Raw genomic sequence first — 26,713 nt, 5'->3', positions numbered from 1 at the left:
AAAGAATTAGATTGATCTGCTCCCCATGTGAGCGCAGGGACAGACTACGTTAACCAAACAGCTGCAATTGACTAAGAGAGACCAAGTTTCCATAGTTTAGATCACATAACCCTAACCCTTATTAATTTGTCCTCCCGAGCTATTGAGAACAGATGAAATGTTCACGATGGCTGAACTTGATGGGAGAGAGCTGCCAATTTAAGAAAAAGCAAAAGGCGTTATATTCAAGAATGTGTCTCGCTCAGTGTTTCACAGGAGCTGTTCTGTTTTAATTAAATGTCCTGCTTATTCCTGGTGTGCTATTAAATCAGACCTTCGTACGCAGGATAACTGATATTTTCATGACATGAGAACCGGCTTGCTTCTGCTCCATTTTCTTTTGCCAGTGAGGTGATTAGATGTTTGGTTCTGGGTTTACACATGAGGGTGAAGAAAGCGATTGACCTAATGTTGACTTTGGAGCGGAACACTCAATGTAACTTTTTTCCCTCTGTGTTGTTCCAAGAAAATTAGAAGAAAGTTTTTTAAAAGCTGACTGGATCCTCCAAAGATGTATAAGAAAAAACCAGTATTTTAAAATAATCTTTCCTCTAAAGGGTGGCAGAGGAGGTGTGCATCTAAAGCACTTTCAGAACATGAGTATCTATCGAGGATGTTTAAATCGGACAAGAAAAATGGATTTAGACGCTGCCTTTGGGTAGCTGGCTCGCGGGCCAGGAATCACCCATCTGTAACCTCGAGAACTTCGTCAGCTTGTTCAGGAGGAGGCTGTTAGCCGTCCTTTCCCTCAGGGATTCCCGAGAGTCCAATGTTGCTGTCTCATCCATGTGTGACCTAATAGTCGGCTGAAAACCCCCGGAGGTACTCAGGTACCTCCCCTTCTGGGCACAGAAAAGCAAGTTCAAGAAACCCCAGGTGGCGATGAGAGTTTTCTCAACTTTGGACTGAACTTAAGGAAAACTGGGTATTAGAAGGCTACTTACCTGTCTACTCTCACTCTGTTCAGTATTTGTCAAAAATATTGAAATTAAGTCTAATTGTACTTTCCATTGTCACCATTCACAAAGGAGTCTTCATTTCATCTCGTAAGTATAGACACGTGTTACCAAAACAGATTCTGTTGACGTAAAATTACAACGATTGCCAAGTCTCAACTATACAGAACAAACTGAAGGGGTTGATAGAGGGGAGGTGGGGGGGGGTGGGCTAAAGGGGTGATGGGAACTAAGGAGGGCACTGGCTGTTGTATGTAAATGATGAATCACTCAATTCTGCACCCGAAACTAATATTACACTATATGTTAACTAAGTGGAATTTAAATAAAAACTTGGGGGAAAAAAAGGCCAAGGACTTATTTCACTTCATGATAAAATTGAGACTTTGATTTAAAAATAATTTACAGATCCTTTCAACTTCTAATTATTTCATTTATTTTTACTTTGGAATACCTTGGGTTCTTGAGTTGAAAAGAGCGAGCCATATATATATATATATATATATATATATATATATATATATATATATATATGTATATGTATGTATTTTTTTTTAACAGACCTCCTTTAAATAAAGAATAATGTGTTTAAACTTAGGGAGACATTTTAAATGTAAGCCAGCCACCCTAGAATACACCTGTATCCAAATATTAGAGTTACTTTTTCTTTTTAACTTTTTATTTTGAAATAATTATAGGCTCACAGAAGTTGCAAAAATAGTAAAAGGAATTCTGTGTGTCCTTCATCCAGCTTCCCCCACTGGTGAAATACAGGTATTGGCCAATACCCAAACCAGAAAGTTGTCACTGATACATTACTAATCTTAACTAGACTCTGGACCTTATTCAGTTTCACCATTTAGATTGCTCTTTGGATCTATAAGAAGATCAATACTTTCTCAAAATTTTTGAAGGTTTTTGCTTCTGACTGCTTAATAATGAAATAAGGCCTTCAAACAATAATTTTTCCTAATATTAAGTCCTATTAAAACTAGATACATAAAGCACTGTTAAAGCAAAGACTGAACCTTTACAGAGGTCATGAAATTAGGAGGATATTACTAGTAAATTTTATAATTCTTATAGACATGTGTATTTGTCTTCGTAATTTCTCTAAAACTCAGAGGTCAAAGTATTCTGATAGCATAATTTCCATCTTTACAAGTTCTTAGATTCTTATAAAATATGTTTTGTTCTAAGTAAAAAACTATTTTTTTCTTCTAGAGAGACTGACACTGGGCTCGATCTCTTGGCCCTGAGATCATGACCTGAGAATTTTCGGTCACTTAACCAAACTATTGTTAATAGGCACCCCATACTGTTGACAGAAATCCTCAAAAAACTTAATCCACTGATGACTACGCTTTGGAAAAAAGATAAAAGATAATAAAATATAATTGACAAAAAGTAATTTTTTTCATCTTACGTAGAAAACAATGCAGAAAAAGAATATGCTCTTTCAAAAATGTCTTGCCTAATTTAATGGTTGGAAAGTATTTTCATTTTAAATTTGGAACTTGTAAAATATTTAAGTTTTAAGTAGTGTGGCTAATCTGTGGCTGATAATCTGATTATTTCAGGATGTTTTAATGCATTAGGAATGCCCATCGTTCTGTAATCAGGACTCAAATACTTTGGATTTTCTCTTAAAGTACTTTTTTAGTGCACCAAAACAAACCCTTACATTAGTGTCTGAGTCTAGATTTAACTGACATTTGCCCATATGAGATAATTTAAAATAATTTTGTCTTCTTTCATAATGTCTCAGATGCAGTAGCTAAAAAGTTTCTCAGTAAGAAAAGATTAACATCCATCCATATTCATCCAGGTCCCATTTCAGTTCTTAGAAAAATGTGAAAAAGTTCTATTGAAAATGAGAAATTACTTTCCCATGGAGTGCATTCAGCTGAATAATTGCAGTCACTTTGTTTCTCTTAGTTGCCACTCCTAACCAACCATTGTATATAAATATTTTTAAAAAGTAAACGCCTGATTTTCCTTTTGGTCTTCATCAAAAGGTTTCCAGTTCACATTACAGTAAAATGAGAGTACAGCTGACCAAGTCTTCTCTACTCTATGGAATCAGTTAAAAAAAAAAAATGTTTAGCATAGCCTTTAACTTAGCGAGGGCCATTTGTTTATAAACTTTGGGGTTGTATTTATTTTGATTTATTTTGATTTTAAGGCTATCTGTAATTCTAAATGCAGATCACCTGTTTTCTTGCCAGGGCAACTCTTTTTCTAGTTTTGTACGTAGCCCTCCCCCAAATCCAACTAAGTTCAGTTTCAGTTTTTTTTTTTTTAAAGATTTTATTTATTTATTTGACAGAGAGAGATCACAAGTAGGCAGAGAGGCAGGCAGAGAGAGAGAGAGAGGAGGAAGCAGACTCCATGCCGAGCAGAAAGCCCGATGCGGGACTTGATCCCAGGACCCCGAGATCATGACCTGAGCCGAAGGCAGCGGCTTAACCCACTGAGCCACCCAGGCGCCCCAGTTTCAGTTTTTTATTTGCAAAACTTCTTTGGTAAACAAGAAAACTGTGGAGTAACTCATCTTGGTACTTCTTAGTGTTGTGGTTCTCAACTGTCACACCCAGTCCTCTCTGGAGAACAACTCTGTTCATGCTCCCTCTACTTTCCGGAAATGAAATTCGGATGTAGTACAGCCTACCCACACACATTGTATTTTGAAGTCAACATAATGTCCTCATTGTAATATACCGAAGAAATAAATACGTATTACTGTGTATAAATGCGCAGGCCTGGCCACAGTAGAGGAGAAAATGGAACATTTTAGAGCTCGTAACTATGGAAAGATAGGATTCAACATCTACAAGTGCAGACTGGAGTCGAGTGGTCTCCACGATGCCAGCAGCATGAGCAATGCTCTTGTAGGTGACATTTTCCAAAAATCTCGGGAAGGTTATGAATAATGCAGACATCAATCTGCCCTTGATTTATTTGGTAGTTGCATTCTTAGTTCATTGCATCTGAAATCTGCTCAAAATATACTTTTGTGTTTCTTGTAAATCAAAGAGCGGGTCTAGAGCCAGAAAATGATTAAACCTCGTTTGATTGCACGTGGGGCATTTGAAGTTTGGTGGAGTGCAAGGGAGTACTTGGTCGGGGATTTACAACGTAGTGAAAGATGTCCAGCATTCTTGACCCGCTCCAGGGGCAAGTCTCCAGTTTTAAAAATAAACAAAAATGCCTCCGTAGCTCCCTAAAGAGCCTCCAGGAGCATGGCAAGTCCTAGAGAAGCACTTCGGTAACATGTTGGCATAGGAGCGATGCTCACAGTGTAATCCTTGTTGTGTCCAGCCCTTGCACTAATGAGTCCTGTGTCCAGAATCTCTTACTGGCCAATCAGAAGAGGCCCACTTCTCTCAAATGATCTCTGTGCAGGTCTGTGCTGAAGACGTTTTTAGAGATGCAGCACCCACGGCCCAACTGGTCTTTTTGGAAGAACAGGATTAAACGTGTCTTTAGTGATGAGATATGATGAATCTAAACATAAATTCTCACCAGTCATCTATCAGTCTGTGGAAGCTTAATATTTAATGACTTGTTTGTGCTCTTCATGTAACTCTTTTAAGAACTTTCAGTGAGTATTTGCTTACCTCCATGAGTAAATCCTTGCTTTGTCTTTTCCTCTCTCTGTGGTAGAGATTAACCATTCCAAGCAGCTGCCCCAGGAGTTTTGCTGAGCTGTTACGTCAGTGTTGGGAAGCTGATGCCAAGGTATCTATCAATTTTTTGTTTGTTTTTTGGTCATTGCTCAGGATTCTGAAATTCCACTTATTTGACTTTGAGGTTTTTAACACTTGAGGTAATAAGAGTCATTACAAAGCAAAGCTGCTGGTTGCCTCCCTTATCCTTAGAACTTCATGACTGGCTCTTTCTTACAGCCGCCTGGCACTCTTGATTCAGTAGAGAGAATTGCATTCCTTTGTTTTTAATCTTTAAGAAGCACTGTTGCATCTTCGTGGTCTAAAAATGGCCAGCACACAGTGCTTATTCTGGGCCAGGCACTGCTCCAAGTACTTCATGTACATTCACTCATTGATTCCTCACAATAGCTCTGTGACGTAAGTTGTGTTTTTCCACCCATTTTACAGATGAAGGGTCAAGGCACACAGAAGTTAAGTCATGCTCAAGGCCTCAGCTAGTACATGGTGAGACTGGAGAATGAACCCACGCGGTCTGAACCAAAGACCCGGCCACAGTAGCCCTTCTAGAGAAACCTGATACATACTCCTTGCCCAGATTGATGATGTTTTGAAGCTATCACAATAGAGTTGGAGACACTCCAAAATTTAGACTTTCATGTGGTTATCACATTTGAGCATGAAGGCCGACTTCCTTTCCCTGCAAAGATCATTTTAAAAGACTCACACACACATACGGAAATATTTAAGGATAAAATAATAGGCGAGTCTTGGATTTGCTTCAAAATAAAACTGAAAGGAAATAGGTGGCGGTATAGATTAAACAGGATTGGCCAGGATAGATTTTGAAGCCAGGTCATAGGTATATGGAGGCTTGTTACATTGTTCTCTCCACATTTGGGTATGTTCGAAATTTTTCATAATAAAAAGTTAGAAAGTAAGATCCTTACATATAAAACACTGGAAGAAGAGACAGGCCCAAGAAATGAACTGTAATTTTATAGTTCAAATTTGTCCACTTTTTCATGGAAGTAGATATATTGCAAATTGACTTCTTAAAATAGAGATCTAAAAACAAAGACTCAGGAGTGGAATTTCTTCCTTAGTTTAAACCCAATTCCAATCTGGCCCCCAGGAAGAATGTGTGCCAGTAACACACAGCATCTTTCTCTAGTGGGAAGGATGCACAACCAGTGAGTTTGAGTTCTCACCTGCCAGATCCCACCCGTTACCTAGCACCTGGGTCCACACCACCTCGTGAGAACAGCTCAACACCAAGTACAGGAGCTTGTACAGTAGTGGGGCCCACAGAGCAGCCGGGTGCGCAGATCTGTGGAGCTTCTCAGCCCCTTGCGCTCTCTGTTGGCTCTGGCCTGCCTGTGCTTTGTTTCTGAGGAGTTTGTGGGGCGGGTGCTTCCCAAGATTTGCACATTTCACCTCTGCCTCAAGAACAGCAGCCTTCATCTTTGCTTTCACTCCTCTTCATCAAACTACCTTCACCCTTTTTTTCTTTAAAGGAGAGTCTCTTATTAGTACTGTTTTTTATTCAAGAATTTTAACATTTTTAAATTCCGTTAGTGTTTTTATTTAGTACTACTGTTTTTATTAGCATTCCATGACAAAGTTGCATATGTATGGCATGGTCTGCCCTACCTGTGTTTAGGTCCTATTATTTTAGTGTGTGGTTTGCAGAATGTGGGGGTTTTAAGCAGTAAGAGAAATGCCTGCACTTTGCAGCTAATCCAGCGGAAAATACACTCAGCTGTTTGCAGGCTTGCTCTAGAACATTTGTATTTTTTAAATGCTGCCATACTACCTTCTCTATACTCTTCTACAAGTTCTCTGTCTGTTGCAGCATATGTAGTCCTTTCTGCAATATTTTTCTGCTACTTAAATAAAAATTTCACCTAGAATTATTTGCATTGAATTAGTTTAATGCAACTAGATTCTCTGTAATTGCAATTATATTTCAGTATGCAAAGCAGGTTTTGAATTTCTTAATCGGAAACTCTGTACTTCATTGATTAAAATTCTGAGAATATATACTTAAGGTGCATTAATTAATAGTGTAAACACGTAACACAGGAAGGACCTTAGACCTGGTGGTAATGCTATGAAGCTGGCATGTCTTTAACATGTAGCAAGCTCACCCTTCTTGGGTCCAGTTGAGTCTTGTGTTCTAACTACGTGAAGTATAAAGAAAGTTTAAGATTTATTTTTACTTTCTAAATTCAGGGCATTTTATTCTGATACAATTAATATATCCCCCCAGTATTTAAGTATGCCCCAAACTGCAGTCTCCACTTCCAGCACTCTCGTGGCTGATCTCCAGACTGCCTTACACACCTCCTTTCCCTGCGCATGCCCTCTTCTTTTCTTTCCTCCCCTGAGGACTTTCTTGGCCAGCCTTCCCTGGCTGTTCTGTTTATCCCCGCCCTTCCTTCGTCTTCCTTTTCCTAAACCAAGTCCGGGCTACTGCCTTACCCTGTGTTGTTGTATTTTTTAAATGTCTCTTCTTCCTACACGGACTGCAGTCCCCTCGAGGGAACAGGGCTGCCTTCAGCACATCACACGCACTCAGTAAGTGGAGGCCCCTGTGTTGACTAAAGCAGCCAGACCAAGGCACCTTCTAGTTCTCTGGCTTTAAGTATGTAGCAATTCAGCCACTAGTGCTTGCCACTCCTGTGCATACAGAGAGAGCTATCACTGGCTAAAAACTTTTATTTCCTTTCTTCCCCCTAGCCCTTGTGCTTTAAAGACATAGATGAAAATATTCAGCTCACCTGTAGAAAAATGTTCTTTTGCAATGAGGACGGTGAAGGGAATACAAGAGAAAGCTAGTATTGGGTGAATGTCAGGTCATGCCAATGGCTTATACCAGGTGCTCAAAGTGTTTTATCAAAGAGAAGGAGGAACTAAAGGTGCGTATCATTTCCAGTTCTAAAATGGCATTTCTAAATAGGAAAAAAAAAAAAAAAGCCCTGAGTTTGATAGGAGGTAACATCTTACCCTCATGTGATAAAGCATTGAAGGGTTTAAGAGCATTGCCCCGGATTCAGAAACTTGCTTCCAGTGTGATGCTAGGCAGTCCATACTTTTCTAAGATGGATTTTCCTTATCTATATAATGAAGATAAAAAGTAATGTATATAGATGCTTAATAGATGGTCCTAGTTACAATTTTTTTTTAATGTGAGCAAAATCTACATAACACTAAAAGGAACCTAAGCCTGGACCAGGTATTGTATTCTGCAACCAGAGTATTCATAAAATACAATTAGCACAAATTTCTACATTGTTGTGTTTTTAAAATGTTCACTTTGATAATTTCCATCTGGGAATATATTCTACCTATAAAATAAAAGATTTTTCTAGGGACACTTATCATCTGATTTCAAAAGAGTTTTTACTTTATTCCAAGAATGATTAAATGTGGGGGGAAATATTCTTTAAAAATTAACCCCTCCTGCTGCTTTTCCGTGCAAAATGAAAATCCTGTATTTATAATTAATTCCTGAGCAAACAGCTCACTTTTCCTTTCATACACTGACACATAGTAGGAGGAATTAAAATGGGGATAAAGCTAAAAGAGGACAAAACAGTTTTCAAATTTCCTACTTCAGGCATTTACTTCTTTTCTTATTAGAATGCTTTTATGTGGATCGGTGACATTTAGCTACTTATGCCCTCTACTTACACACACACACACATACACACACACACACACACACACACAGGCACACATTCCCTTAAAAGAGTGCAATGCAGGCAGAACTCAGAATATGTATCCCAGTTTTATATTCCTAAAAAATGGACAAATTGTCTCTCTTAATGTAGGAAGCACTCAAGTCCTGAGAGCAAGCTACCTCAACACTTCCTTCTTGTTTTGTGCTCCTAAATTAAAATGCATGTTTTAATTGCTGCAACTGTAATTTTCTCAGAAATGGTGTAATTATGAGGCGTGATGAAGAGAGAATGTGCATCATCCTTTTATTATCTTTCTTCCATTTTTGTTTTAACCTTCTGTCTCAACCTTAGCTGGAGTCTAAAGAAAAGACAAGTGGAGGTACTGCTAGCTAAAGAAAGGCACCTAACCGCTGCTTTCTCTGTTTCTGGTAAACCGTGCCTTAGAGTTTCCCAGCCCCAGAACGAGTCATGACATGGAATAAACACTGAGAACAGTGAAGTTAAAAATGGCTTGAAAACTGGGGAATTTTTCTCTGAGCAAGTGGTTGAGGCAATTTTGTTAGTTCTCATAACATTAACTAGGGTTTTCTCCATCATTTCATTCTAAGAAATTGAAACCTACAGAAAAGTTGAAAGAATTTTATAATGAATACCTCCCACCCAGACTCTGCCGTTAACTTTTACTAAACTTGCTGTATCCCCTGGGTTTTTAAAGGACTTGCCTTTTCCTTTTAGGAGTCCTTCATCATACCCAAGAGAGAACTCCTACTTTCCTTACCTGGAGAAAAACTGTACTTATTCCACCGTTAGGCCACACAATAGAAAAATGACATCTCCTCTGTTCTTAGAAATAATTTATTGAAAATTAGGAATATGGTCCCCTTCAACCTGAGTGGTCTGACAGCCGTACTCTGACTCAGGACACTGCATGCCGTTTTATTTGTTGTGCGTCCAGCTTATTGTTGTGTTTATGGATTTTCTCTTCAAGACTTACTTTAAGTCCCAATGAGTGATTCTTTTCTCTTCCTCAGAAACGGCCATCTTTTAAGCAAATCATTTCGATTCTGGAGTCCATGTCAAATGACACGAACCTTCCCGACCAGTGTAACTCATTCCTGCACAACAAGGCAGAGTGGAGGTGAGTAAGCCCCGTTCTGAGTCATGGTCTCCGGCTTTGAAGGACTGTGACCAGCTTCACTGCAGAAGAGAACCAGTGAACTTGAGGACAGTACTGACTTCTAAGCACAGAGTTTTGTTTGCTTTTTATGCTCAATTTTTTTGGACATCTAATAAGGCCTCCCATTCATATGTAAACAAAACAGCAATCTTCAAAGCTTGTTGCCTTATCATACATCTCAGTATTTGGAAAGAATATTGAAATCACATCTTCTGAGACAAAAGACAGTCACCAGACATTTCTCTGTACCACACGCTCTGTGTTAGGGAGTCTTGGCGTCTCTCCAGTGGAAATAAAAATACTGTTTGCCCAGGGATTTGCAGAGGGCTGTATCTGTTGATGGAGGGGGTAGGCAGACTATAAAAACACTTTTAAAAGAAAACTTTTGATGCTATAAATCCTATTAAATTTTGTCAAGTGTAAAACAAACTCAGTAATGAGAGAATTGTATTGTGTGAGTGGAAGAAGCAAGCCTGGGATGCGACCGTTGAGCCAGGTCACGTGCTGCAGGAATATAAATAGCATGTTTGGGAGCTGACATTATTCCTCCCTGACTCAGCAGAGATTTAAGTAACTTATCTCTGCTCCGGAGAGCCACAGCGGTAACACGACACCTTACGCCACCTGCTGTTGCCCGGTGAATACTGCATGCACGCTGGAAATGGTGGTGGTTACTCCTGTTACTAGACATTTCCTTGGGCTTTCTGTTTGCGTTTCACAATAATCTGATTTATTTTTATACTTTTGAAATCTCTATCCAGGACCAGTGAGTTAAATGAATTTTTTTTTTTAGGGAAACAAAAGTCATACTGTCTGCTTGAGTGTAGGTATGATGGGTTTTGTTCTGGACTTAAATAATTAACAAAGCATGTAATAATGTTGTTTCCTGCAGGAAGAGGCCAGTGCAAGTCTAACACATGACTCCTCTTTTAAATCCGTGTCAGGGATTACTCTATACAAAGGCCAACCCTTCACGAGACTCAGGAGACCCTCTGTATTCTGACCTCAGCAATCTTACCTTAAGAGCATATAGTTCTGCCTCTTAATCTCTGGCTTCTGGTCCCTCAACAGTTGTGTATTTCTTCCTCGATCAGAGTCCTTGCAAATGCATTTTCTTCTATATAAAAGTCATCCCTTTCAGCGGCATACCACTCCTGACACCCACATCCAACCGGGCTCCTATTCATCAGATAGCCACTGAAATAACATGTCTTTAAGGAAGTGTTTCCGCCCCGAGATGGATGAGGTTCCACTTTATGTGCCCTGGGACCATCTCCTTCAGAGCCGCAACTACTGTTGGAGTGAATGAGCAACCGTAGTTGGTTGTTTAATCTGTGTCTTGCTGGCTGAAATGTAAAAAGGTCAGATAATTTCTCTTTCTTATGCTCGTTACTACACCCGCAGCATCTAGAATGTGCCTTGAACACAGCAGTGGCTCAATAAATACTAGGGGCAGGAAACAGCACAGTGATAATAATACTAAAAGACATATGGTATCACACAAGGGAATAGAAATATGTAAGCTAATCTGTTGACTATGCCAAGTGTGCTTCTGACGTTCATTCATTCAGGTGGTCCCGGAACCTCTGCTGGAGCACCAGGTTCTTGGGCTGTGCTGTGGCGATGAGCAGAACAGCCCAGCATGGATCTGAGTGTCTAATGTAAACTATGAAATATAAATATACAAGTGACATTTCATGACTATTTTGATACGTGTGATAACAGAGAAGTACTGGATATCTGAGACTATACAACCATGAAATCTCATCTCGTCAGACAAGGTAATAAAAGGATTTCCTGAGGAGATGCTGTTTGGTCCAAAAGACCGGTGGGATTTTAACCTTACTATTGATATCCTTGAGGTACAGTGTCTCAGATACTGTATATCAGAATATAGGGAGGAGTTTTCTATATAAAAATGTAGAAGCTGCATATGGTCAAAAGCAATACCCATCATAAACTGCTGTACAATCTATTTCCCCCTGTACAGTAGCTCAGCAGGTCTAAAAGTTTTTGGTCTCAGGACTCCCATCACAGTCTGAAAAATTAGTGAGAGCTACACAGAGCTTTTGTTTCAATAAATTATATCTGTCAACATTTACCACACTCAAAATGAGAATGGGGAAAAAAGCATAAATATGTAGTTATTGATTCATTTAAGAAACAATACATCCTGCCTCTACGTTCAGCCAGCGGCTTTGCCACTTATCATGCCTCTGGAAGTCTGTATACTTGTGAGAGAATGAGAGTAGAAAAGGCACATCATTTCTTAATGTTATTCTGAAAACCAGTTTAACCTTTTGAATCCTTTGAAAAGCTCTCATGGGTCCCAGATCACACTTTGAAAACCACTATAGTAGACAGAGTTGCTGTCTTTAAAATAACATTTTAATTATAATCTCATTCTAAAGGACATGAAAGGCATTTCACAAAAGGTGGAATCAAATGGCCAATAAACATAGGAAAAACAGTTAACCTCACTCACTAGTCCAGTAACTGTAAGAGAACATAATTCATTTCTCAGACTGGCAAAGATATACATTATGAAAATATCCAGCATTATACGCTTTCTAATATGTTGCTGGTGAAAATACTACCTTTCAGACCCCACCACCACTACCATTTTATTCCTAGGAAAATAAATGGAAAGATTGTACAAGAATGTATGGACACCCGCTTACTAGCCCGGCGCCATCTAGAAATGCAAATGAGAATGGCATAAAGTGCAATAAAAGATTTTTGGGTTTTTGTGGGTTTTATGGTTTTAAAAACTGATGATAGCTCCATATACAGAATAGGTGGGGCCATTCGTGATAATACGGACCTGACAGATGATTTAAAAATAGAGACGAGGATCCAGTATGACTGGAATGATTCCATTTTTTTTGTAAAATAAACATGTTATGTGTATATGGTATGTGCACGTAGAGGAAAGTATCAAAAGGCCAGTGTTCCCACTGGATAATGAAATTACGAGAGAGTGGTTTCTCTTTGGATAGCTTTCTGTCCTACAAACCTGGAAGTTGAATAATACATTTTTTAAATGCTTCACAATGAAAAGCTGAGGAAAATAACATTAATGTATTTTAGAAAAAAGCCAACAGTTGCCTCGCTGGCTTCCTCCTTGGCCATCTCTAGGGAACTAGTTAATCCTGAGAGCTGGTGAGGGAACACCTCTCTTTACTTGAACCATTAAACCAGTCTGAGAAGTCACAGGGCTGTTCTAAGTGAACCTGGCAATTGGTTAAAAACATAGGAGATAATAATACTAATATTAATTAGAATAACAACACACACAGCTGTCATTCATTATACTCTTACCAGACACTTGTACTGTTATCTGGATCAACCTGTATAATCCACATGGCAATCCGAACTTTTATCACAGATGCACAATCTAGGGTCTGGACAGGTTGGGTCACCTGTCTCAAAACACTCCATGTAAGACAGAGCCGGGGCTGGTACCCATTTGGTATGGTCCCATAGGCCCGCCGTGGCACACAGTCTGTGCAGCGCTGTTCCCGGACCTGTGGCCACTCCAAGCTTTCCACTCATTAGCACGAAGAGTTCACTTGACTCGACTCCTTTGAATGAAGAGAAATACGACAGAGCATGACTGTTTAGGTCATGATTAAGACAAACCATCTATCCCACTCTGTGCTACATACCAGAAAGAATTAAATGCTTTGTCAGATCATCTGGATACTTCTAGGAATGACACATCCAGACTGTTCTCTTTCCCCTGACTTTTGTCTGGTGTCAGAAACCATGTGACTAGAGTCAAAAGCTTGTGTAGGAAATCTGGTGTTTCTGGCAAACGCTCGCTTTCTGGTACAGTTTCCTCACACATAGATCCAATGAGACACCCTGTCTAGAGAATTAAATTATTCTTCTTAAAGCTGTTTTTTAAACTAGGTTATTAAAAGCCACCTAAGCTATGTTTTCTCTTTTGACCTAACAGATGCTAGGAAAGTCATCTCTTCATCTTACCTTTTAGCTTCTTGCTCCTTTTACTGACTTATTAGCAATAACAGCGGTGAGTATTATGAACAGGAAGTGTGTCACCCTGTTGGTCATGTTTGCAATTTTCATGGCCTCATGTGACTGTCGACAGACCTGTGGTAATCCGTACTAAGCGAGCTGTGTGGTGCTGGGACGGCGCGTTCAGAGCTGGGGCTCTTGGCAGAGTATTTGCTGGTTGTATTCCTCCTTGGTGATCAGAACACTCTCACTGTGGCATGCCTTGTTAAAAACAAAAAACAGATCCAAAAATGTAATCTACGATTTGGATAACTGCACAAATAATTTTATATATAACACTACTATACATATTATCTATTTATCGTCCTATCTAATATGGCTGTTTTTACAAATTGACCTCTAAAGGTAATTGCAGTTCATTCCCTGCTTTTGGCATATGGAAAACTGATACTAGAGGAAGTCAACCTCAGTTGGATCTGGGTTAAGAAAAAATATTTTTTATCAACTAAAATGCTTTTACTTACTTATAGAAGGCAATATAGGTACATCAACAGATGCATTTGACGCAAAACAATGCCTGGGCAACCAGGGAACCATAAGGGGACAGCTGTCACATTGCCCTCCTGAGGTTTGCTTGGCATCCAACACTCCCTGCCGATGCAGGCTGCCCAGGGGAGCTGGTGCTGGAGGCGCTGAGCCTGAAGAGAGGGTTGAGGAAGCACATTTTAGTCAGTGTTTGGTTTTTCCTGTCCCAGCTTTCAGCTTACTTAACAGTTGTTTTCCAGAAGGGCTCAAAATCACAGTCGGCTCCCAGAGCTGAAACTTGGCTTAAATTCCGAGTGAACTCAAACGTGTTGGCCGAGGACCCTGATCAAACAGAGCCTGAGCACGCTCCGTCTCTCTGGCAGGGGTGCGGGTGGCCAGGCAGAGCACTGCAGACAGAAGACCCTGGCCCTCTGCCCCGGAGTGCACCAGGCTCTGCTGCCTCCTTCTGTCACCCTCTGACCCTCTCCTTTTCTCGGCCAGGGGGCTCATCCTTCCTTCCTTTGTTACAGAAGTTTTACCTAAGGTTTTCCACAGTGATTCTTCTCTCTCAGTCCTCCATTTGGAAAATAAACAGAAACTCATCTGTGAATGTGCATAATATTCTTGTCAGAAATACCCAGAAATATAAAATGTGGATTTTAGGACAGTCACGGTTCTGAAAGATTGCTGATTTAGTGCCTTTCTTCAGGGTATGTAGTGTGACTCTACTTCTGTCGTTCTGTTGTTTTCAAATGGCACCAGGGAAAGGGCTGGAGTGTTGACAGCCGATGCTTTTACGCTCACTGCTACCTCCCTGGCTCTGAGGTGTGCCTTTCAGACAATCAGGGAGGCAAAGTGCCAGGCCTAGGTCAGACCCCCCTCAGTAGCTGTTCCCTGTGTTGGATCTTGCCAGTTAATGCCCACAGCTTTTTGGTTTCCATTTAGTTCTCATCCACAAGGGCGTTGGAATAAGATGGCCATATATTCTAATCTTCCCTGGAGCTAAAAAAGCAGATTTGGGTTACATGTACCCACTAACTTCGGTCTGGCGCAGTACCTTCCAGTCAGGGTCCCCCCAGCCTCATGCCCTGGAGCAGTGGGTCTGTCTCCGTGGCACCAGCTGACCTCCAGCCGTCAGCTGCTTCCAGGCCTTTCGGAAAGCCAAGGGAAGGAACTTCCAGCTCTCAGAGCGTAACTGAGACTTACACACTGTGACAGCTCTGAAGGAAGATGACAGCTTGTGCTCAGCGAAGTCAACAGTTCACTTCCTACAAAAGAGGGTTCCTAGAACTGGACATGCTCTAAGGGGTGAGCGTGGTCGGCCTATAGAGACTAAAGAGGGAACTTCCAAAAAAAAATGATTAGACTTCGAAAGGCTCTTAGAGTTCATTTGGCCCACACTTGCCTGGTTATAAAAGTTACCTCAGTCTTTTATTAAGTAATGGAAATTCCTGGGCCCCACCCAGCCCGATTGAATCCTGAGCTCTAAACAAGTGGTCCTTGGAATCTGTGTTTTTTGTTGTATATTTATTAACAAGCTGCCCAGGTAGTTATTAGGATCAGGCAAGTGGGGAACCCTGATGTAAGATAATCATCACCCCTACGGCTGAGGAAACTGGGTCAGTTAATCTGCTGACTGAGGTGCCCAGCCAGGGAACCGGCGAACGTGCATTTACTGGCGAAGTGATGAGGGTCGCCTAACCTGAGTATCATTTTCCCCATCTCTGTGGAGTTAGTGCCTATTTCTCGGGGTTGTTACAAGAATAAGATGAGATGCTGTGTGATAGTGCTTTCCAAGCTGCAAAGGGCTACGTGAATGTCAGCATTCACTGAGTAGCTAAACCAGGTACAGCCCGGTAGCTCAGGCTCTACGGTGGGTGGGTCTTCGGTGCTTCCGTAAGGAAGTCTCTTGAACTTCTTTTCCCAAACTAGAAATCCCCTGTTTTTGCAGGATGCCACAGATCTCTTCTTCTCTGAAGAAGAGAAGTTTGGTTTCGAAGCTCGAGTTTTCCCAACCTCACAGAGAAAAAGGATCAGATTTCCAGTCACCAGCAGTTGAGGGGGGAGCATATAGGAGGAAGGTGGTCTTGTGACTTCTAGTCACGAGATCCGTTAAGTCCAAGGAATGTAACGTACAGCATGATGACTGCAGTCTTATATAGTATACACGTGACAGTTGTTTAGAGAGTCAATCTTAAGAGTCTGGTCACAAGAATATTTTTCTTTTTTTGCTTTCTCTGTATGAGATGATGGACGCTCACGGAATCTACAGAGTCATCGTTTCACAGTATAAGTAAGTCAAACTAGACTGCTCTACACCTGAAACTTCTGCAGTGACAGAGGTCCACTACATCTCAAAACTGGTGAAAAATAAAAGTGCAAATGTTAACGTTTTACATTAAGCATTCTGATGAGCCACTAAGTGTTCAGTAACTCATGGTGCAAAGCTGAGACTTAAACCGGTCATCCCCATGCAGGTGCGAAATTGAGGCAACTCTCGAGAGGCTGAAGAAACTTGAACGGGACCTCAGCTGTAAAGAGCAGGAGCTCAAAGAACGGGAAAGACGTCTGAGGATGTGGGAGCAAAAGCTGACAGAGCAGTCCAACACCCCGGTGAGTGCTCCCAACAGCGTGGCTCAGTCCCCCCACTTAGAAGCTATAGCCTATCTGGGCAGCATGGCCGTCCTCCCCTGGCCCCCTCCCCACTGCCACCTCCTCACTTCCTGCCTCCTGCCTGCACGGGAAAAGGGGCTGCGTTTACACTCAAGTAGCACACAGATCTAATTTCAATTAACAAAAGGCCAGAAATGTAAAAGAAAAGCTTAGCCCATTTCTGTTAGAACTGTTATTGTCAGTGTGTTTGTACGTTAGGATTACAAAAATAAAATGCAGTATATTTTCATACCATCTGTTAGATCCCCAGAGCGTGTGCCTAAAGGCTGATTAACTCCATGGAGTCCATCAGTAATTAATAAACATAACGCTGAGGCAGCTAGCTGTCTAAGAGTTTTGATGTGGCAGAACTTAACCAAATCTTCCTCCTAAAAAAAAGCAAATTTAGTGACATATAAGTGACAAGCATTAATATTCCTTGCTTGATTTAGTGTTCTAATCATGGCAGCAAAAGATTGGAAAAAGACTTCCCTTGAGACAAGCCTCCAGTATTTACTACACTTAGGAAATACCTTGGTTTTCTTCCAAGTCTTCTGCTGAGAGGAAAATAAAAATTCTTTTTAAGGAATTCACTAGGTATATATTGAGCTTGTGCCTACATCTTGCCATGATATATTAAAGTCTAATCAAATTTTTAGGATTCTTCCCTATTTTGAATGATTTATCATTTTAGGAATTAAGTTTATCATTGGCTTTTTCAGGGTTTTTAATGGGGAGTTTTGTCCACTTTCAAATCACAAGTAATGGTGAGATTAGAGGTAAACTTGTTATGTATTTTAAATTCATTTTTGATAGTTGCTGTGGCGGTCACACAAAAAAGATACTTAAATGCCCTTCACTTGGTGATCTTTAAAAAGCTTTCCTATTTTTAAAAGCCTTAATCTTCATTAAGCAGCCAGTGCCCAGTTGCAAAGTATTTTCCAGTGTCTAAAGAATAAAATAGTTTTGCCTCCTTTTCCAATTCATGTGGAGAAGCAACCTGATATCCACAAAACGAAAACACAGTGAAGTTAACTGTTTATTATCAGATTTAACTTTTTCCCAAAATGACTTTGGCTGTGCAGGGATTTCCAAAGTAAGGACTGAATTGCTACACAAAACTGCCATGGGACATTAAAAGGTATCACAATTTATAAGTTCAGTGAATTTAACTTGCCTCTCAAAAAGGAAGTGGAGGGAAGTCTCCTGTTCTGGTTGAATTGGTCCCAACTGGCGGACTCAGAAAGCATCGCCCTTAGGGTCTGTGAGGAGCACGGCTTCTCCCCCAAGTTTCTTCCCCAGCTGAGGAGAGGCAGGACTGTGGTGGTCTTCTCAAGGCTCAGAGGTGTTTTTTTTTTTTTTTTTTTTAAGTACATTGAAATCTTAAGCTCTAAAGCACTGCATGTCTTGACTCCTTCTAAATGTAGCATTGTCAGAAAAATACTCTAAACTACCTATTACAGTCTGCCTTAGAATCTTTCTTTGGTTTATTGGCATTAGTTTTGCTAAGAAATCATGGGCTGCCTTGCACACACTATTGCTCTTAGTAACATAGTTGTGTAATAAATAATGAAACCGTAGGAGTGCTCAGTAGGTTGTATGCTTGCATTTTAACTCCAGAAAACTTTCTGTAAAGGAACTGCTTCGAAGGCTACCATCTAACAATGGACAGCATGAAGCATGATCTCAGAGATTTTCTTCCCCACTTTTTTTTTTTAACCTTTGAGGGCTAAGTTTTCTTTCTTACAGTATTTGCTTTTAATGTCTCTTCTGCTTAGAGCTGGTATTTCTGAAGGAAAGAAAGTTTGTGCTCAGGTGTTTTCTAAGTAGGTATTTTCTTTCATCCTTACATCAGTTTCTAGTTGACTTTAAATGAGGTTTCTGAGAGAAAGATAAAATAAGCCTTTTTAAAAGAAAGTAGCTGGAGGCTTAGTCTTCATGTATATATGTAGCCTCATCTTAATTATGAAAGTTTAACATTTATGTAACTTCATAAAAGATGGAATTATTGGATTTATTTCAAGGAAGGATGCTGTTTTCCTTCCTGAAATTAAAAAACTAGTTGAAATCATCTGGGCAGATGAATTCTCCCTACAAAATTTCGGACAGTGGTTTTTTTTAATGATTGTTATAGCTTGATGTAGAAATTTTATTGCTATTCAAAATAAAAACTTATTTGAGAGACATCTGTGTTGAGAACTTAACATAATGTGAGGAAGGACCCATGAAATAATAAAATAAATCAGGAAGAAAGTGCTCCCTAAGAAAATCTAACAATTGAAAACAAATCTGAAAAGCTGGGAAGTTTGACTGCAAGTAAAGTAATATCCTGTTTCTGGTGTTAAAGGAGCTAAAGCAATTCTTTTCTTCCATATAACTGGTACTTTTTAGCTGAAGCATGTGAAATTCTTCATGAGCTAACAACTCTGGCAATCTTTTCCTAATAGAGTAAGATAACTTTTTTTAAAAGCTCAACTCCAGGGGGCGCCTGGTTGGCGCAGTTGGAGGAGGATGCCACTCTTGATCTCAGGGTCATGAGTTCAAGCCCCACAGTCGGTGTAGAGATCACTTCAAAAAACAAAAACAAAAACAACCCCCCCCCAAAAAAAACTCCAGTTTAAAAATTAGGAAATTGGCCTTAAAATGTGTACTTACATCCAGGATGTTACGGTTACCCCATATGTTCCTTGTACATTTTTTATCATAAAGTTACCAATATTTAAGCAACACCAAAAATATAAGCCTCAATTGCTTATTCCTCAAAAGAAGAGGCAGTAACCCTTTTTAGATCATGCCAGTTCTAGCTCTGAAATAATGATCAACACTTATGGGAACAGGTTAGCTGTTCAAAATAATTATATAAGGTAGAAAATAGATGTGAGAGGGGCAATTCCTAGAAAACAAATTCTGCTAAAAGGACACTTAGAGAATAGAGCAAAAGGTAACAGTTTAAATTAATACTAATTTCCTCTCCTCCCAGTTGTCATCTGTATTTACATACTTGTTTATACTTAAGTATTAGAGACATCTAGAATTTGTTCACAAATGAACTATGTCATAAGTTGAATAACCAGTATTACATCTGGCTGTAATAAATAATAATGGAAACCAGTGAATTCTAGACTTGTTTTTAGTTTAGATTCAAATAGTAATCTAGATAAAAAGGAGATTAATGGCCCAGATTTCCGTAGAAGGGTATTGACTACCGAACTGTTCTCATGCTTCCTCTAAGCTTTATTCTTTGGTACAAAGTTTCTTGATTTTTTTTTTTTTTTACTTGAGATTTAATCTCTACTTAATTTCTTTTTTAATTTAATAGTTAGCTAAATGTCTCCGTGAAAGTGAAATTGGGAAAAATTAAGCGCAGTCCTCAAAACTACTTTTGTTTTAAGTGAAATGAGAGCTTAAAACTCGGAACTTCCTTCCCATGTGAAATTTGGCCTGTTGTGATGCTTTGCAAACTTTTGGTTGTGATTTACTCTGTCATTTATAAATTATGGCAAATACGCTGAAGCCAAACGTGCCATTAAATAAATTCTCTAGTAATTCCCTACATTCATTTGTTTCACTAATCATTTACCTTCTGTGCAGCACCCACTAATTTTGTGGTATCTGTTTGCTTTATTTAAATTGGTCCTAATTTCTCTTTTTACTTCTGTCCTTTCTTCCCTCATGATAGCTTCTCTTGCCTCTTGCTGCAAGAATGTCTGAGGAGTCTTACTTTGAATCTAAGACAGAGGAGTCAAACAGTGCAGAGATGTCATGTCAGATCACAGCAGCAAGTAACGGGGAGGGCCATGGCATGAACCAAAGTCTGCAGGCCATGATGCTGATGGGCTTTGGGGATATCTTCTCAATGAACAAAGCAGGAGCTGTGCTGCATTCTGGGATGCAGATAAACATGCAAGCCAAGCAGAATTCTTCCAAAACCACATCTAAGAGAAGGGGGAAGAAGGTCAACATGGCCCTGGGGTTCAGTGATTTTGACTTGTCAGAAGGTGACGATGATGATGATGATGACGGTGATGAGGATAATGACATGGATAATAATAGTGAATGAAAGCAGAAAGCAAAATAATAAAATGGAAAATGTGTGGAAAAATGAAAGAAACTTGCTATCTCAGCCTGTACAAAAACCAGTAAGGAAGTAGAAAACTGAGCACTGAATTTTTAGGCCAATCACATTTCTATGACGGTCATTTCTTGAATGATTTTACTTTTTTTTTTTCCCCTGCTTACAGAAAAATGGGGGGTTAGTGGGGGAATTAAAGCAGAAAGGTATATTTAATGAGTCAGCAAATGTGGTGCCTGATTATAGAAATCTGTGATTCTATTACAATATAGTAGTTTTAACTAATTACATTGTGGCTTTTTTTTTTTTAAAACAAATACTTTAATGTTTGTATTTGATTTGATTTCATTTATTTAATTGCTTAAGTAGACTTACATTTTGAAAAAGCACTCTTACCTCCTAATTCTTCTCTGACACTGATTTTCCTGTAACACACTACATTTTTTTTTCTTATGGCAATACATTGCACTGTCAGAAATAATTGATAATGACTACAAAATCTAACAATAAAAAAAATTGAGATGAAAGAAGACTATAACAAATACTTCTTCAGAAATACCGAAATGCCACGAATTTTCAATACTTAATGGCACAACTACTCACAGTAAAACCTGAGAGATGTTCTCAGTAATACACTGGAAGAAGAAATACTCTCATTTGAAGCCAACAGCAGATGTTGCAGGCTTTCATACCAGTGCTAGCCCTGGAAGCTTCTGAACAACACTGTCATCTGAGGCTTAGTTTCTAAAAGGAGAAAGAGATGGTCTTAAAGGGCTGCTTGCAAGCTGATATCAAGTGGGGACACAGACCCGCTCTGCACCCCCAGTGGGAAAGGAGCATCCTGGGTTCTAGATATATGTAGAGAGGTTTTAAAGAGGGAACTAAAGATTATGAAAGCAATGGCAAGGATAAGTTATACTTACTGAGTCAGAAGTATAGGATGAAGGGTCCTTTTTATATCAAATCTAGCCTTCCAGAGTGGTCTTTTTTTTTTTTTTTTCTTTTAACCCTGACTCAGCCATGCCAGTGTTAAACAGAAGTAAATGTAGGTGTCTCTCCGAAAACCTAGTTCGCCAGAGTAATAGTCTCAGAATGTTATATTTGTCAAAGCTTGTTTAAACTATAAAACACTGATTAAAAAAAAACTACAAAACACTGTGTGTGTGTGTGTGTGTATATATACACACACACACACACAGAAAGGCCAAGGCACAAAAACTTTTTTTCAGCCTGTATTGGAAAAAAGTGCCATTCATTTGACTATTACACTAAAATACTTCTGATGGTTCTTTTTATGGGAAATTTAAGAAAGTATATCATCACAGATATTATCTAATACTATTTCCAAGTATATTCAGTCATAAAAAGCTTCTCAAAATTTGAAACATGACATGCTTCTAATCCCTATTAACAGCTGAAAAATATCACAGAATGATCAGTATGCTGTGCCAGCTTTATTTGGAGAAAAATAACCATTAAAATGTTCTGGGTGTGAAATGTAGCATAGCCTATATACCAGAGTGATAAAGAGAAGAATCTGGAGTCAAATTAGGATTCAAAACGGCTGTGCAATCTGTTAAAAATTATTTAGCCTCTGTGTGTCTGTTCATTTTTGACATGGGAATAATAACAGGACCCACTTCAAAGGACTGTTGTGAGGATTAAGTGAAATAATGTATGTAACACAGTGTGTGTGTTTTATGAACACAGTACCAGGCCCATAGCAAGTGGCCAGTCAGTGTTAGCCAGCGAAAAGTTGCTAAGAAAAAAAATAAGTAGTTACAGTAACCTGGAGAACTAAACATCAATCTCAAGTCATGCTTGTTGAGTCACAGGAAATGGAAGTTAAAGTGAATGGCTTGCAGGAAAGGTAGAAGAGAACACTCCTAGAATGTAAACCATATAAACAAATTTAATCTGTTGCTCTTTGAAGACTACGCAGCTGAGGAAGAGGCAGGCTCTTCCACCACCCACAGACTAGGTAAAAACAACGGATAGGCAGACCTTTCCCCTAGAAGATGCGTGCCCTAGGAGCCTACATGGTAGCACCACGAGCTGGTGCTGGCGGTGCCCAGGCACGAACACGTAAAGGCATCCTGGCTATGCTCAGCAGAGCCGTGCTCCCTCCCTCAAGCTGAGGCCCTCAAGCAGAACCTCTGGAAGCAGGGCAGAGGGCTGGTTTTCAACTCTTGACTTCAGGGCACATCGGAGTCACTGTGGTCCAGCAACCTGAAGGAGAGAACCAAAGAGGAAGCAGTTTAAAAGCCTCTTGCCCATCTTTTGGGGTAAAGAGAAAGTCATCTGTTCCACGGATACTCACTGAGGCCCCCATCTGTGCCTGGAACAAGTTCCAGGGCGCAGCAAGGGGGCCATGCTTGCACTACAGGACATCCATGTCTGCAGAGCCTGACATAAACAAAACAAATGCCTTATTAGTACTAAACGGTTGACAAGTGCATGCTGAGAAGGGGAGCGGGGAAAGAGGATGACACATGGGGGAGTGCCGCGGAGTGGACAGTGTGGGCAGAGAAGGCTGCACTGGTAAGAGGATCTCTGTGAATTTTGGGATCTGTGCACTTCACGTAAGAATGTAAACCCTCTCAGTTAAGAATCATCGTCAACAAAATTAGAACACATAAATCGATAGGAATAGAAGGAAACTGACATTTTTCTTCATTTACATATAAGCCTATTATAATTACACATAAAATTTCGGTGCCTTCATGAAAGTAGCCAATTAGGGCAAAAGAGAAAGGTAATAGGACTCTATACTCAGACTAAGGTTTTACCGTTAATGAGGTAATAGTTCCCAATAAAAAAATTTTTTTAACAATAAAAAAATTGAGATGAAAGAAGACTATAACAAATACTTCTTCAGAAATACCGAAATGCCACGAATTTTCAATACTTAATGGCACAACTACTCACAGTAAAACCTTGAAGTAAAAACTTGAGAGTAAAATCTCTCAAGTGCTGTCACTTTCCTCACCAGTATCCCCCAGGATGGCTGTAGCTCAGTACTCTACCAAAAAGAAACCTCATTGGTCTAGGATACAGCAGAATTGAAAGCTTCAGTGAGAAGCTTAAAATTGTTCTCCACTTGGAATTCTACTGTAATTACCACATGGCATTATTTTACTCTCTTATTCCAAATCAGTGTCTTTCTGTGGGTTTGAACATCACTAAAATCTGAATCATATAAACAGAATTTTAAAGTGGTCTCACTCTATCTGTAAAGATGATTTAGAAGATCTTTAGACTCTATTATTAGTTTTATCACTTCTTAAAAGAACTGTTTATTACATAGAATTTCTAAAGACGATGTTAATTGTGCTGCCTCTAATTCACTTTTCAGATCAGTTTTTGAACTGGCAAATTCTTGCTGCTGGATGTATTTCCAATTACCTGACTTACAAGAACGTACATTTATAAAGAGAATAAAGAAACCCTAAGAAATTGAGAGATTCAAAATAATAATTGAAACTCTGTGGTAATATCGTCAGAGTCCTACAACTGAGAATATAACTAGTCTTTCTTTCTGTATTCAGAAAGCCGATCATACAGAATTTGAGAACACCCTGCCAGCCACTCTCATCTGGGGCCCCTAATGGTGTTTGCAAGTGCTGGGGCAGAGTTTGGGTCCTCACAGGGACCAGGGGTGCGGTTGAGTGCCCAGCACCCCTGGGCAGCTCCACCCAGTGAAGGACTCCACGCACAGTACCAACAGCAGTGCCCCCCCCACACTGAGAAACTTGCTAACCCTGACAGTTTCAGTTCTCCAACTCATCCATCACCCCCCACCCTGCCCCTAAACAAACTTGCTCGATTCAAAAGACGCAGTTTCAAAATGACAGCTACTGTACAATCTGAATTATATAGGTTGGCGACATTTATCTTAAATCCCCACTTGTGGAAAAATGGTTTCTTTCCCCTGGTGGAAACGTCATAAAACAGCAAAATGTATCTAGGGGAAGGGCTCACTCTCCTCTATCACACTAACCCAAAATAAATAAAACAGAAACATCCCTGAGGAAGCTTCGGTCCTGCAGAGCAGTCAGGTTAATTTAAAAGGGCCTTCTGTTGAAGGAAAATCACATTTTAATATTTTATACTTAACCCAGGGGAAGGGGTTGAAGGCACAGAGTACGCTTTTTTGGGATGCTCCGGAAAGGCTGAGGGCCAGCGTTCAGCCAGTGATTTCTAACAGGCAGCAGATTTGTTAGACCTAAGCAACCACTGAGCTATTCCAAAACGGATCCCCATTAAAGTCAAGGAATCGGAGGCGAGGTGCAGCAGAGAGCTGGCGTAACTTCTCTGGGATGTACAGAATTTTAGTCCTCGGCGCGCTCTCTGGAGTAGGGAGCGTTTCGTACAAGCTCATTAGAAAAGCTATTCGGAGTTCAACATTGATACTTTTTTGTGTTTTTGCTAACACTAGACTCGTTGCGGGTCTGTTAACAACTAGCAGTGTCTCACCACACCACGTTCGTAATAGGGCATCATTTTTCTATAATCAGGCACCTTTTGTGGCTTTGGAGTCAGGCTGTTTACCTGTTCTGGCTTTAAGCCTGGCCAGAGAGAAGAATCTGGTCTGTTCTCTAGATTGTGGCATAGCCTGCAAATAGTAGCATTTCTGCCATGGAAAACGAGTGTGCACCAGGGAAGCCGAGAGCTAGCGGGGTTCCCCTCGGGCTCAGCCGAATTGCATTCTGTGACCTGAGGAGGGGCGGGGAGCTTTTGGGCATGTGATTACTGACTTTACAACTAGCATTTTCAGCACCTACCTTAATTATTTTATATAATGTGCAGAATAGTTTATCTTTTAACGTCAGGTACAGTACACTGCACAAACTGCTTTTGCACTCTTTGAACAAATTTTGTACTAAATAATAGAAAATATTTATACTGAGTGTGCGCTTTGAATAGAGGATGGCATTATCACTTTTTTTTTTTTTTAACAAAACCTTTTTTCCTCAACTATTCTATTACAATGTTATTCTGAGCAAATCCTATGCCAAATATCGTGTATAATGTTTGTATGGAAGATTCCATTTCACTCATGTGTGGTAAGACGACTCAGATATCGATTTCGTAGTTGGAATTTGATATTCCAGCACGGAGTCCACAATGTATTCGGAAATCTAAGTTGGTGTCATACATTTCATTTTGATGTGAACTTTTCTCTGCTTTTCTTTGTTTTAAGACTCCATTTTGCAATAAACGTTTTGACAGTAAATCCCTTTGTTATGTGTTGCTGTGTATATCCGATCTTTGTTAGATTGGATTCCCAACATCCTTGGAAGGCATCACTGTCACACACATGCACACAAATGTGAGATTTTCTCTCCTGAAATCAGTTGGGTGTAAGTAACGAATCGGTCGAGTGATGGGACAGTCACGAGGTGGTTTGTTTGTTTTTTTTTAAATCCCCAAAGAATGAAAATCTTAAAGCTCACCCTACAGCAGACACTCACATGCTAAGAAGGTACAGAGAGCATAAAGGAAATGGTAAACCACGATGTGGCTGGAGATCATTAACTCTTACCCCCGGTTTTCCCAAATTCAAACCGTCTTGAAGCAGTGCCTGGCTCCTGCCTTCCCCTCACTGACTTCTGCCAGCCTGGGGCAGGAGTCCTGCCGGAGGGGTTAGCAAACCGAATCTACGCCTTTCCCTCTTGGAGTCATCTTCAGCCACTCTCAGAACTCTTCCCCTCTCCTTTGGACCCTAAAACCAAATATATTAGTTTTGATTAGTAGTGACATACAACTTTTATTTAAGAAATACTTATTTACCTATTTTGTTTAGCACACCATTCAGGGACTGTATACAAACAAAACACGACACATCCCCCCCACTCCCCAGAGCGGCTAACCTTGATGCAGGGAAATAGTTCTGTAACTCAGTCTGTTGGTCCTCGAACTCTTCGGAGAAGTTCCTTATTTCACATCGGTTTCCG

General features: G+C 39.9%; 1 protein-coding gene and 1 long non-coding RNA gene across 7 annotated transcripts in view; one reads left to right on the top strand and one right to left on the bottom strand.

The window, feature by feature from the left end:
• MAP3K20 (mitogen-activated protein kinase kinase kinase 20) overlaps positions 1 to 26,713 on the top strand; it is a 178,723-nt gene that overhangs the window by 115,980 nt on the left and 36,030 nt on the right. For 4 of the 6 annotated variants that reach the window (XM_082689575.1, XM_082689574.1, XM_082689576.1 and 1 more), the window contains 3 exons: positions 4,662 to 4,736; positions 9,381 to 9,487; positions 16,510 to 16,645. In XM_082689575.1, coding sequence (XP_082545701.1) covers positions 4,662 to 4,736; positions 9,381 to 9,487; positions 16,510 to 16,645 — 318 coding nt within the window. Of the gene's footprint in view, positions 1 to 4,661; positions 4,737 to 9,380; positions 9,488 to 16,509; positions 16,646 to 20,363; positions 25,993 to 26,713 lie in introns of those variants that run through there. The other 2 variants (XM_082689579.1, XM_082689578.1) reach the window with 1 other exon arrangement.
• Positions 13,522 to 20,347, bottom strand: LOC309843810. Its single transcript, XR_014300355.1, has 3 exons — positions 16,938 to 20,347; positions 14,032 to 14,205; positions 13,522 to 13,768 (listed from the first exon to the last, which is right to left on the bottom strand). It is a non-coding gene; the product is annotated as an uncharacterized lncRNA (long non-coding RNA).

Source organism: Mustela nivalis, assembly GCF_964662115.1.
Source record: "Mustela nivalis genome assembly, chromosome: 11".
In the NCBI taxonomy this organism is placed as follows: domain Eukaryota; kingdom Metazoa; phylum Chordata; class Mammalia; order Carnivora; family Mustelidae; genus Mustela; species Mustela nivalis.
This window is presented reverse-complemented; position numbering and strand designations above follow the sequence as displayed.